This window comes from Maniola hyperantus, chromosome 16, assembly GCF_902806685.2.
Source record: "Maniola hyperantus chromosome 16, iAphHyp1.2, whole genome shotgun sequence".
NCBI classification, from domain to species: Eukaryota; Metazoa; Arthropoda; class Insecta; order Lepidoptera; family Nymphalidae; genus Maniola; species Maniola hyperantus.
In genome coordinates, this window is record NC_048551.1 from 11,529,767 (window position 1) to 11,543,933 (window position 14,167).

Here is a 14,167-nt window from a genome sequence, read left to right on the forward strand (position 1 = left end):
CTATGGCCAAAACCCTTCTCACTCTGAGAGGAGACCCGTGCTCTGTAGTGAGCCGGGGATGGGTTGATCATGATGATGATGATGGATGTTAGCCTGAAGCTAGAGGATAGTAATTTTGTGAATTAGTCGCGTATTTTCGGTCGCATTAATTTCGGTTCAACTGAAATTCTGCTGGGCTGCCAGACGGACAGACAAAACGCGACACACAAGGTATGTAACCTTATATGTAATTATAACCGTGTAACTTAACGAGCATTGAGGTGAATCTATCATTTCGTATGTATGAGCAAACTTCGCATCTGATAATTCTGATTGTCAATTTTGATATCACCATACAAATTCGCCAGGTTAGATTAGTTAGTGTTCAAATAGAAATCAAACTATACATATTTTGTTTAAATACACTTTTAAGACCATTATGAAAAACTCTCAGGCATGCAGATTTCCTCTCGACGTTTATCAAGTGATAAGTTGTTATTCTAAAAAGTGATATTTAATTGCTTAAAACGCACATATTATCCCCAAAAATTTGCGTGCCCGGGATCGAACCGCCGCACTATGGTGCGAACGGGTCGATTTCATATCAAAATTCAATAACTTTTAAACTACTTGGAATATTGAAATCAAATTTGAAATGATAGTAGATGAATAATCACAGTTTTATATTATGTTATTAGTTTTATAATATGTTTTCTGATTTGGTTAATTGATTCCGCATTGAGCGGCATGGATTCAGTAAATCGTCGATGATAACAGTTTTTGTGGCTGCGGCTTTGGGCCGAGGTTTTGTGCGCGTTTCATAGATGTTAATTAATAAACTCATCAATTATACCTACGCTTGTGTGTTAATTGTTTAGTATTAAACCAACTATTGTAACTGGGTAACTTCGAAGTATTTTAATATCTAGAGATCTCTTACTAGATAGACAGAACCCGGCAGGAAAGATTGCACATTGAACTTTGAAAAAAGATTTTGGCTTCGTAGAGCGTTATCTCTGTCACTCATACCTATGTGACGTTTTGTCGGTTTTAACGACAGAGACAGCGCTCTAAGAAACCGTTATCTCTTTCTAAAGTTCGATGTTTAATCTTTTCTGCCTAGTGCGTAAGTGCTCCCCTATTCACTTTTTTCTTACAACTTTTTTATATATGTAGGTAGTTATAAATAAACAAAACAGCTTACCGTCCAAAGAAACCAGCGCATAATTCGTTTTCATATTTTCGACAACATTCCGTAAAATTTCTTGTTTCAATGTTTCCAAGTTGTTGTTCCTTAAATCGAGAACATTCAACTTTTGTATATCATCGAACACCCCGTCATCCAACACTCGTAACTTGTTATCGGCTAAAGAAAGTTTCTTGAGTTGAGTCAATCCACCGAAACCTCGTTCAGAGATAAATTCTATTTCGTTGCCATCCAAGTAAAGTTCCTGAAGGCTCCAAAGTTCCGCGAACGCCAAATCTCCTATCATCATCAATTTGTTGTTCCTCATGTCCAACATAATCAGATTCGATAGTCCCTGGAAGTTCTCTCTGACGACTACCGTCAACAGATTGCTGTTCAGATCCAATTTTATCAAATTATTCAAATGTTTAAAACATCCGTCGTGCAGCATGCTTATCGTATTCTTCGACAAATATAACCTCTGTAAATTCGGAAGAACGTAAAAAACGTCCCTTTGTAATTCCGATATCTGATTTTCTATCAGACTTACATTAGCGAGCAGTATTAGATGAGCGAACGCCATTCTTTCCAGCTTTGCGATTTTATTTTTCTGTAGCGTTATTTCTCTTAGTGTCGACGAATTTGTGAATGCGAACGATGGTATCGTGTTAATATTTGCGTATTGTATATTTAAATAGTTCAATCGATCGAGTCTAACAATAACCTTCGCCGGGATATATGTCAGCCCACCGTCGGCCCTCACATTAAACGTGAGCCTTTCTATTTTCGGTTGGGAGTAGAAATTCGACCAGAAAGGGTCGTCTTCGGCTATACCGCCGTTAAAAACCCAGCAGTCGGCTTTTGTAGCTGTTTTTAGTTTAATATTCTCACAGTAACAATGTACTTTGGATACCCGGTCCTGAATATCGCAAATGTTCACGTAATGCGAGTAGGGGGATTTTTCGGATTTCCATCTCCGTTTATCATTTTGACGACTCTCTGTCAAGTTTATCTCGACGGTCGCGAAGGCAATCATTAGGATTAGGTACTTGAAGTCCATATTTATTGCCCTTCACATCGAGGAAATCTGAAACAACGAAAAACGTATTAGGGATTTCCTTTTGTCTTGGATTTGTCATTTAGTTGGAGTAGGGTTTTTAAAAATTCCGTAGGAACTTTTTGATTTTTCGGGACTTAAAGTAGCCTAGGTATATCGTCCTCTGAGTTGCAAGCTATATCTATACCATATTTCGTCAAAATTGGTTATATGGATGGACCGTGAAAGCTAGCAGATAGACAGATAGACACACTTTCGCATTTTATTATATTGATATGGATTTTTGTTACATGACGTATTAAAAAGTAAAGACACATTGAAAAGTAATTAATACAATTGGACGGTTTGGTCTGTCCTTTGAAAGACTGGGTATGCATCAAACATTATTGAAAGAGACGGATTTACTACGTTATACTACATTAGCTTATGCTCGCGACTTCGTCTGCGTGGACTGCACCAACTTCAAACCCCTATTTCACCCTCTTAGGGGTTGAATTTTCAAAAATCCTTTCTTAGCAGATGCCTACGTCATAATAGCTATCTGCATGTCAAACTTCAGCTCGATCAGTCCAATAGGTTGAGCTGTGCGTTGATAAATCAGTCAGTCTGTCCTTTAATATATATTTTAGACTAGCGTATGCTCGCGACTTTGTCCGCGTGAACTACACAAATTTCAAACCCCTATTTCACCCCCCTAGGGGGTTGAATTTTCTAAAATCCTTTCTTAGCGCATTCCTATGTCATTATAGTTATCTGCATGCCAAATTTCAGCCCGAGCGTCCAGTAGTTTGAGCTGTGCGTTGATAAATCAGTCAGTCAGTCAGTCGGTCACTTTTTTCAGATTGATAAGTGCCTACATACCGCACTCTAGTATGAATATGTAGAATTTATTCGAAGCAAACACCGGTGAAATAAACACATAATCACGTTAAATAAATATTAAATTTAACCATCATTTAATTCCCTTGTGCTTGTCAATTTTCATGCTAACGTTTTAATTGGTACAAATTAATAACGATCTGTTCGTACAACGTAATTTATATGTATTTATGAGTACCTAGTTTCAAGTGTTGTTTTGTGCTTCATTTACCTAAGTAATTTTTGTTGAACATACATTGTTCTGGTGTCCTCAGTTTGAGGAAGAAAGAAAGAATGTCGTGGACAAGCTGGGAGACGAGTTTGGGGTCGAAAGCCTCGTAAATACTATTCTGAGATGAGTCAGACCGCGGTAGTAATGGTTGGCCAACAGGGTGGGGACATTATTGCTTGGAGAAAGCAGGGGTTTTTAGTCGCTAGGACTTCGGCACTATGTCCATGAGGATTTTCGCCTCCTACGAAAAAAAAATTGTTTTGATGGGCAGGACATGTGCAGCGCATGGACGACACAAGATCCCGAAAAAGTTGTTGGTTAACAAATCAGAGGGCCCCGTAAAGACCGAGGAACAAATAGACATTTTAACCCGTTACGTACGATTGACTTAGTATTTAAGGCAATATGTAAAACGATTCAAACATACCAGTATTATGTAAAACGTATCAAACGATTCAAGAATCTAATAATAGTAAAAATACATGGATTTGAATCGGCTCTATAATATTATGTAAATCCAATATTCTTGCCGTTTCCTCGGATTCGATTTTGAATACAACCTTACGTATTTTAAGTTAACTCGGCGGTTGCTGTGTGACCAAGGCTTTATGTTTTAACTTTTAATACAATAATTAATGTACTCATGTCCTCAAAACATCCTGAATATTTCGAACATAACCGTGAAAACTTTTCAGAATTTTATCATTGTATTCGCTACAGAAAAGTTTCCTTTTGAAAAATACTTCATTGTTATCGCAACTTTGTGCAACAAGTCCGGGGTAAAAGTTTATCTTTCAGTTATTATGCAAACATCTGTATCCGCGGTGCTGTTTTGTGTTTTTATTCGGTTTTTAAACGACTTAATTACTTTTTGCCTGCTTTTGTTTGTTTGACTACTTTTCGCCAAATAATAAATAAATAAATATCTTTATTTTATCAGACAACAATACTGTGTTAGTAAACATGTAATATGTGGTAATAAGGGCTTACTTCGCATAGGCATGGTCGCTAACTATGGGCCTCATAAGAAAGCTCAGAGTCACTCAGCGGGCGATGGAGAGAGCTATGCTTGGAGTTTCTCTACGTGATCAAATCAGAAATGAGGAGATCCGTAGGAGAACTACCCAACATAGCTCAACGGGTTGCTCAACGGGAAGCTGAAGTGGCAATGGGCAGGGCACATAGTTCGTACAACCGATAGACGTTGGGGTCCCAAGGTGCTGAAATGGCGACCTATATCACTTGCTTTAACGGTGAAGGAAAACATCGTGAGGAAACCTGCATGCCTGAGAGTTCTCCATAATGTTCATAAAGTTGTGTGAAGTCTGCCAATCCGCCCATGGCCAGCGTGACAGACTATAGCCATAACCCTTCTCAATCTGAGAGGAGAACCGTGCTCTGTAGTGAGCCGGCGATGGGTTGATCATAATGATGACTAATATTTATAACCCCACATGACATAAAATCGAGTAAGTAGGAAACGCAAGCGAGTACAACCGGCTGTATTTTAGCGTTTATAAATTTCGTTTAACTAGAACCACCGGGCTTCATTATAACAGTTTAACGACCTCTAACAAAGTATTCAGGCCCCTAGAGCTTTATGAGTTATGACCAGCACATTCCCTCGACGGGGACTCACTGTAAATATAGGTACGAGTAACTTCTTCCAGAGTAACAGACCAGTCGGTCAAACTTCTTCTAATGTCATCTGGCATGGCATCTGCGGTGGCTTCCATAGTGCCTCAGCATAATGTTTAAAATGATTATGTGGTGTCTTTATGTTGATAATAAAAATAAAAATAAATGTCAATAGATTCTGTGAATAAAAGTTAAGTTAATGTAACCGACCACTGGGTCAATACGCATGCTCATAATATATTTTGCGTTTTTAAATTGAGCGTGAAATGGTAATAGGTTCTGTACTTTCTATAACAAGTTTCTATAGCTATAAACAAAAACTAGCTTCACTCAGATGGAGTTTCTGAAAATCCGTTTTTCCTTCCTTTTTTGGTTTACATTTTTTTAAAGGAAATTGATCTGGGAAACAACTCTCCTATTTTTCATCATCGTATAAATTCTTATCAAAATGCTTTATTGCACACATATAAAAATTAAAGACATAATAATGTATGCCACAATGTATGCCAGAGAGTTCTCTAAAACGTTCTCAAAGGTGTGTGAAGTCGACCAGGGTAGCGGACTATGGCTAAAACCCTTCTCAATTTGAGAGGAATCCTATGCTCAGTAGTGGGGTTAATCATGATAATGATGAATGCAATACAATAAATTTCACACATATTTTGCCAAAACTTTTGCATTAGATTACAGAGCGGCCGAAAGTGATGTACATCGGCCTTTAGACATTTCGGCTTTGTAGAGCGTTGTCTCTGTCACTCATACCTATATGACGTTTTGTCGGTCTCAACGACAGTGACAGTGCTCTACAAATCTGCTATCTCCTAAAGGTCGATATACATTACTTTCGGCCGCGTACTGTACCTATAGTAATTGTTATTCACTAGAGTCCTAGTAAAATAGATTTAGAAATTAATCATAAGTAGAAGTTTAAGCTAGAATAATATTACTTACTAGCCCATAGGCTAGATGGTAGTAGCAATAAAGTTGCCATTTTATATTAATGGTAGGAAAAAAAGTCCTATGTCCACTCCTAGACGAGTAGCTCGTTGTTCATGAGTAATGTCGCAGCAAAGCGACAACACTGCGGGGGTAAATTTACACACCCTGTGATATTTAGGCAAATAGAAGGTGTTTCGGGCACAACTATAAATTATTAAAATTACGCATAAATATTCGTTTCGTGTGAAATGTGGTCTGTACACATGGTGGGGTAAAGTTTTGTTTATTATGCGCTGGATTTTACCCGTGAAGTCACCTAAATGTTAATGTATACCCGTAGTAATACAAAATGGGGAAAAGGCGGAATATTTGAGTACGTAGGTAGGAAACTCAAAGTCAAATTATCTTTAGTAGCTTATGCTCGCGACTTCGTTTGCGTGGGCTACACAAATTTCAATTCCCTATTTCACCTCCTTAGGAGTTGAATTTTCAATAATCCTTTCTTAGAGGATGTCTACGTCATAATAGTTATCTGCATGCCAAATTTCAGGCCGATCCGTCCAGTAGTTTGAACTGTGCGTTGATCAGTCAGTCAGTCAGTTTTATGCTAAGCTAATGATATTTTTATAGTTTTTATAGTGTTTTACCTTTCACTTCAAGGAAATTTCATTCGCTTCAGTACTGAAGTAACATACATATCACAAACGTCACTGGCAGCAAGCGTACCATGGCTTAATGGTCAGACCGACGGGCGCGATCTCGGGAGACGCGGGTTCGATTCCTGCCGGTCCGCAATTTTTGATACGTATTTAAAATTATTTAGCTAATGATATTATGGTGAAAACTTGAACAAAATCCGTTTATATTCATTTCTGAGACATACCTGCGCTTTTTAAAAAAAATTATAGGCTGCAATCAGACCTGCTGGCAAGTGATGATGCAGCCTAAGATGGAGCGCGCTTGCCTACAAGATGCCTATTCCAGTATTCACTCTTCACTTGAAGATTCCTATATTCAAAGTAAAAGGGAAAATTAATGCTGGAAGGGCGTTCCATTGTACTTAAACAGAACATGGCAGCACTTTTTATAATTTCGAGGAAGTCAAGTTGACCTGATATTAATCACTTAACATGATACTTGGCACGACACAGCGCTCCTGATGAAGTAATTAAGTTTAATTACCCGTATAACAGTATGATGGCGAGACAAAAGGATTTGACCGTTACCGACTCACCGTCACGATATGGGGTTAACGTCTTTATCCCTTTTTAGGGTTCCGTACCTCAAAAGGAAAAACGGAACCCTTATAGGATCACTTTGTTGTCTGTCTGTCTGTCCGTCTGTGTGTCAATAAACCTACAGGGTACTTCCCGTTGACTTAGAATTATGAAATTTGGCAGGAAGGTGGGTCTTATAGCTGACATTTAGGGAAAAATCTGAAAACCGTGAATTTAGGGTTAGATCACACAAAAAAAATTAATTGTGGTCATGAACTAATAATTAGTATTTTCAACTTTCGAAGTTAGTGACTATGTCAAGTTGGGTATCATATGAAAGGTCTTCACCTGTACATTCTAAAACAGATTTTTATTTATTTTTATGCATCATAGTTTTTGAATTATCGTGCAAAATGTCGAAAAAATACGACTGTAGTACGGATCCCTCATTGCGCGAGCCTGACTCGCACTTGGCCGGTTTTGATAGTTAGGTATGCAACCGTTTCATTTCATTTTTCAAAAATCACTACCCATATTATAAATGCGAAAGTGTGTTGGTTTGTTGGTTTGTCCTTCAATCACGTCACAACGGAGCAACAGATTGCCGTGTTTTTTGCATGGGTATATAGTTAAAGACCTGGAGAGTGACCTAGGCTACTTTCCATTCCAGGAAATTAAATAGTTCCCACGGGAAAATCTAAATCCACCCGTACGAAGTCGCGGGCATCAGCTAGTTTTGTATATATTTTACTAGCTGAAGCCCGCGACTTCGTCCACGTGGAATTAGGGTTTTGAAAATCCCGTGGGAATTCTTTGATTTTCCTGCATAAAAAGTAGCTTATGTCACTCTCCAGGTCAAAGGAAATCGGGCAAAGCTCCTAAGAAAATGGACAATCCCCTTTAAACTTACACTTTGAATCAAAAACATCCATAAATTACTTCACAAGTGCGACAATCCAACCTGACCTATATGTATTGTTCCCACAATGTTGTAACATGGGTGTGACAACTGACAAGGGGAATTAGGACTTCAAAAGTTTTGTGAGATAACAACTTATGTCAAATCAATTAAATGGAGTTTTGTGGTTTTGGAACAGTCTCTAGAGATATGATTCTTAAAAGGAAAAAATATTATAGGATCACTTTGTTGTCTGTCTGTCGTGTCTGTCAATTCAGGGGAATCAAAAGCTATAGGGTACTTCCCGTTGACCTAGAATCACAAAATTTGTAGATAGTATTATGTCAATAGCATAAGTGAAGGGGAAAATCCGAAAACCTTTTGTGGTTACACCACAAAAAAATGTGTGAACTAATAATTAGTATTTTCAATTTTAAAAGTAAGATTACTATATCAAGTGGGATATCATATGAAAGGGCTTCATCTGTACATTCTAAAATACATTTTTTTTTCACTTTTATACATTTATCGTACAAAATGTCGAAAAAATATCCGAGTACGGAACCCTGGCTGCGCGAGTCTGACTTGCACTTGGACGGTTTTTTTTTGTTCGATGACAAAATGTGAGGGACCTTTTTGAGTGGACGTGATGGAATCACCGAAGTTTTTAATATCACTTTTACATATTACGTGACGTAATCGATACGATGGCAGTTATCGTGAAATAAAATGTCTGTCATATTAGGTTCCTATATTTTTTTATTCTATGACAAAATGATAAGTTCATAACTCCGAAAAGTAGAAGTGCGCGCCTGGAATTAAACTTCGAACTCCACAAATAGGAGACCGAATACCCCGCTTTAAATTAAAAACAAATTAATGTATCATTGTTACAATGCCATCAGTATCCAAGATTGCAGTCAAAAAGTGCTAAAAAAGTAAAGATGCTCTTTAATCGAAGGCATAGCGTAGATCAAAAAGCTGTAAAGGCTGTAATAACAGAAAAGGCGTTGAGACAGTCTGCCATTGTAAGCTAAACAAAGACATTAATCTCGGAGGGAACTTTTTGAATCAACGTGACGAAATCACCGAAGTTTTTGATATCGCTTTTACAGATTACGTGACGTAGTCGATACGATGGCAATTATCGTGGAATAAAATGTCTTTCATAATGTTATACTTGTTATTACTCCAATACGGGATACAATGTTCAGCGCGTAGTAGTGGAATGTAGCAGATATAACATGCAGAGAGAGATTCTGGTGTAGAAATATAATATTAATTATAATATATATATATATTTAAATTATGATGATGTTGATGATGGTATTCCACGCGCTTGAAGCCGTGACATTATTCACGTCTGCGTGGCCTACATAAACTTCAAACCCCTATTTTATCCCTTTAGGGGTTGAATTTTCAAAAATCCTTTCTTAGCGGTTCTCTACGTTATAATAGCTATATCTGCATCCCTTTCAACCCGATCCGTCAGTCGGTCAGTCAACTTTTTCTTTGTATATTATACTAGCTGATGCCCGAGAGTCGAAACTTCGTTCGCGTGGATTTAGGTTTTCAACAATCTCGTGGGAACTGTAAGCTAACTCTGTACCAAATTTCATCAAAATCGTTCGAACGGTTGGGCCGTGAAAAGATAGCAGACAGACAGACAGATAGACAAACAGACAGACACACTTTCACATTTATAAAATTAGTATAGATTATTTAGATTGTTGCTTTGTGTGTGTTGTTGTTTGAGTACAAAAAAAAATTAAGAGAAATTACCTATTACATAAAATTGCGTGACATCCTCACTACTAGAGTCATTCCAAGTAATTAATAACCCACTTTTCACTTATCACAGTCCACGTCCAAACAAATAAAGCAGGGCGGTCTTCCGGCACGTAAGGTAACGGCGTTGTGTCCGTAAACTCAAGTTAGAACAGCACTGTGTTTATTATAGTAATTAAAAGCCACGGTAAAAATAGAAAATTGCGGGAAAACAAGCAACAGCGTTAGGTCGTGTTTTCCGAGCTTCCGTCCGTTTCTTAAAAAGCGCTTTTGAAAAGAGGTTCAATTGTTTTTAGCTATCACCAAAATAATTTTGCGACGCGTCAATCAAACGCGAACTTATGCAAACCTTCAACATGAGGATAGTCCATATTTGGACACGTGTTTAGGCACGAGAGGTACGAACTCTTACAACTTATCATGAATTCATGAAAGGCAGGTCTTATAGCAGATAAAATCTGAAAATTGTGAATTGTGGTTACATCACACAAAAAAAATTAAATTGTGGTCATGAACTAAAAATTTGTATTTTCAACTTTCGAAGTTAGATAATTATATCAAGTGGGGTATCATAATATTATGAAATGGCTTTACTTGTAAATTCTAAAACAGATTTTTTTTTAATTTAAATATGCATCATAGTTTTTGAATTATCATGTAAAATGTTGAAAAAATACGACTGTAGTACGGAACCCTCGTTGCGCGAGCCAGACTTGCACTTGGCCGGTTTTTTAAAGCTTAAGGATACCATAAGGTCAACTAATCACAACAATTGAGATCGTAATGATTGATGCAGCTTTTCTTTAATCGACCAGCCGGCCTACAGGCTTTATGTAGGACAAGACAGGGTAGAACAAAACACACACAGCACTACAAATAAAACAGGGCACGCTTTCCGGCCGCATTGTGTCGTCTCGTCAGCGTCACGTCGACTATAAAAGTACACGCGTGCTTTTATAATAAACACCACGTCGCTAACAGGGACACGATGTATCAACTACTTCCGATCTACCTACGCTTAGTATAAGATTTTACATCTCACCAACGTTGCTAGGATTCGAGAGTCGAAACACAATAACGTCAAAGTAAAAGTCTAGAGCCTCAATAGCTCAACCGGTAAAGGAGTGGACTGAAAACCGAAAGGTCGACGTTTCAATCCCCGCCCGTTGCACTATTGTCGTACCTACTCCTAGCACAAGCCTGACGCTTAGTTGGAAATGAAAAGGGAATATTAGTCATTTCACATGGCTAATATTCTTTAAAAAAGTCAAGTAGTTCAAAGCTTCATATGTAACTCAAGATTAATATAAAGTTTTGAGTCCATATAACTTTGAAACTAGGTACATGTTTTTATGGGAATCTGCCAAAACACTGACATTGAATAATCGTTTTTAGAACGTATTAATTAAAAAAAATTATTGACTTTTATTGGTAAAGTGACTTTGGTCGGTACAGTAAGAATCAAACTTCACTTATATGGAGCACGCTACGAATGCACTCCTCTTAACTGTGTATGGGCCAATAATTATTCTGAATAGCCATGGAATTAATGTTTCTAACGTTGAAAGAGTAGGTACTATTCTAAATCCTAACAATGAGAAAGCTAGTTTAATCTATGCTTTGCGTGGACTTTTTATGGCTCTTTTTAATAAAACAAAAACTACTTAGTAGAAAGTACCTACATAGCGTGTTTCTAAATGACACAGTTATGTACTTAATTAAGTATGTATCTCAATTAATAACAATTTTGTAGTAAAACAATGTTGAGGATTTACGTATACAACGCAAAAATATTTTATCAATATTATCAAAGCCTCTCACAGCCGTACTCAGAGTCGCTTAATCGTTACTTAAGTTTAGTTAAAACTAGACAGAGCTATAGGTATCTCTTACAGAAATCTGTCTCGTTTTAACTCAATCTTAAGTAACGATTAGCGACTCTGAGTGCGGCTGTTAGGTACTTAGTAGGTTATATCTTTTCACATACCTACCTAACTGTAGCTATTTCTAGCAAAGAATTTTACGCATCTGTTTTTTAAATTCTTCATAGACTAGGTACTTCTTTCTTAGCAATTAATAACAGTGGAAACTAACTCTTATATTCAAATACCGCACCTGTACCTACATTTAAATTATATAGCGAAGAAAGAAACGACACAAAATTCATATGAACATTATAAAATAAAGCCATTTTTGTATAGGAATTCTACCTTAACCAACTCAGTAATAAACTTTGTCGCATGAAACAATAAGCGAAATAATTATTTTATTAAACATAGTTGCATGTAAAAGATGCATTTACCTGAATATTAAAACGTTTAAAAAAATGACTGCAATAACCTATAATATACTGCTGATAATTAAAAGTTGTCAGATGTAAACATTAACTTTGTAATTATCCACACGGCTATGGTTACTTTACGAGCTGGATTGATTACAATCTGTGGGTAGTTAACGTTTTTAAATGGATTATTACACGCAATTATTTTGTAAAGTAATATAGAACACACAATCCAGCCAGGTAGGTCCAATTTCGAGAAAGAGGTTAGCACCCGAATCCAACTCGTCTGAGCAGCATCCGGGGGGTACTCGCTAGCCGTGTAGCATGTATCAGATTAATACCTATTTTAGGAGATATCACGAAATTAAAATAATGGCGACGGCCGCGGCAGTCCGTGCGTGCAAAGCGATTATGTCGCAGTGCGATTTTATTGGAGGTAAGTAGCTACTAACTAGTAAAGACTTTTTGAACTCGAGGATCCAACTCCTCAGCCTTGATGCTGTAAGGAATTGCATTCTTAAATCGTGGTGATACCATGGGATTTTTAAAGAATCACACGTTTAAATGTTTTTACGAAATTCGGTACTGAGATATCTTGCATCACGGGAACGGGCTACTACGGATAGGTTACTTTTAGTCCTGGAAAATCAAAAGTTCCCACGGGATCTTTAAAAACCTAAATCCACGCAGGCGAAGCCGCTGGGATCAGCTAGTAAGTTATAAATGCCCTTTCAAAATCAGATTTTTTACAGGAATCTTTAAAAGACATTCAGTAGCCGTGGCTGGCGTGCAACTCATAGAGGCATAAAAGCGCTGCTTACATGCCCAAGAAATAGTTAACTCGGTTGAAATTGCTCAATGCTCATTATTCTTTGACTTGCTTCCCTAACTACTGCTTACCCTGGCTTTAAACCCTATGCACGCCACTGTAATCAGTAGCTGATCTAGCAACTTCTGTTGACTCAGGAATTTATAAACCTCAGCTTCCTACTTTGTTATTTCACTGAAAACTTAGATCCTTATTCCAGCTGCTGTTGAAATCATAAACTAATAAAAAAGTTTATTAAATCCAGCTACAAAACTCCACTTCTCAATCCTGATACTTTATAAATGTACTAGCTGATCCCCGCGGCTTCGCCCGCGGGGATCAGCTAGTACATTTATAAAGTCACTCAGGAATAATGTAGCTTTCTACTGGTGAAAGAATTTTTAAAATCGGTTCAGTAGTTCTAAAGATTACCCCCTACAAACAAACTTAACGACATTACCTCTTTATACATATAATACAACGGGCCGTGCAGCAGAAATCGTAATATTTTAATTTCGCCATAACTTCAAAACCAAACGTCCAATTTTAATCATTCAAAGACCAAATATTATCTCCATAAACTGTTCTTAGTGATGAAATCATTTATTTTGATAAGGATTAATAGCATGAGTAAAATAAACGCGTTTAAATGTAGTCCAAAAAAAATTCAAGATTTTTAAATAAAAAAATGGTTGCTGTGCCTCACTCGACATAGATGGGTATAGTGTGTCGCGGACTTTTTTGTAGATATTTATAAGATCTACAATTAATTAGAACATTTTATGGTTCTATCTTTTATAGTTTAGGCAGCGTACGCAAAATAAGTAACTTTTCTGGTTGATTTTTTACACCTTGTGTCCGAAAAACCCAAATATCTTACGGAACCCTATTTTTTTCCAAAATAAAATATAGCCTATGTTACTCGTGGATAATGTAGCTTTCGAATGGTGAAAGAATTTTTAAAATCGGTCCAGTAGTTTTTGAGCCTATTCAGTACAAACAAACAAACAAACAAACAAACAAACAAACAAACAAACAAACAAACAAACAAAGTTTTCCTCTTTATAATATTAGTGTAGATTATATTTCAAAATACTAGCAGTTGCGGTGTTCATACAACAATATTATACCTATTTCCGTTCCTTTCTCCTTACGTAATTAATTAAAAAGTTCTTCTTAATTATCAAAGTGCACTTGTACTTATATCCTTGTTTTTATTATTTCTCATTTTGTAATATGAACGGTTATTTTTTTTAATAAAGGTCGGTGACTCTGCCATCGGTTAG

At 37.0% G+C, this 14,167-nt stretch overlaps 1 protein-coding gene across 1 annotated transcript in view; it reads right to left on the bottom strand.

Annotated features, from left to right (window-relative positions):
* The window catches only part of LOC117989523 (connectin-like), a 40,787-nt gene that overhangs the window by 11,671 nt on the left and 14,949 nt on the right, over nt 1-14,167 (bottom strand). The window contains exon 2 of the mRNA XM_034976897.2: nt 1,184-2,252. Coding sequence (XP_034832788.1) covers nt 1,184-2,225 — 1,042 coding nt within the window. The 5' untranslated portion in view covers nt 2,226-2,252. The remainder of the gene's footprint in view (nt 1-1,183; nt 2,253-14,167) is intronic.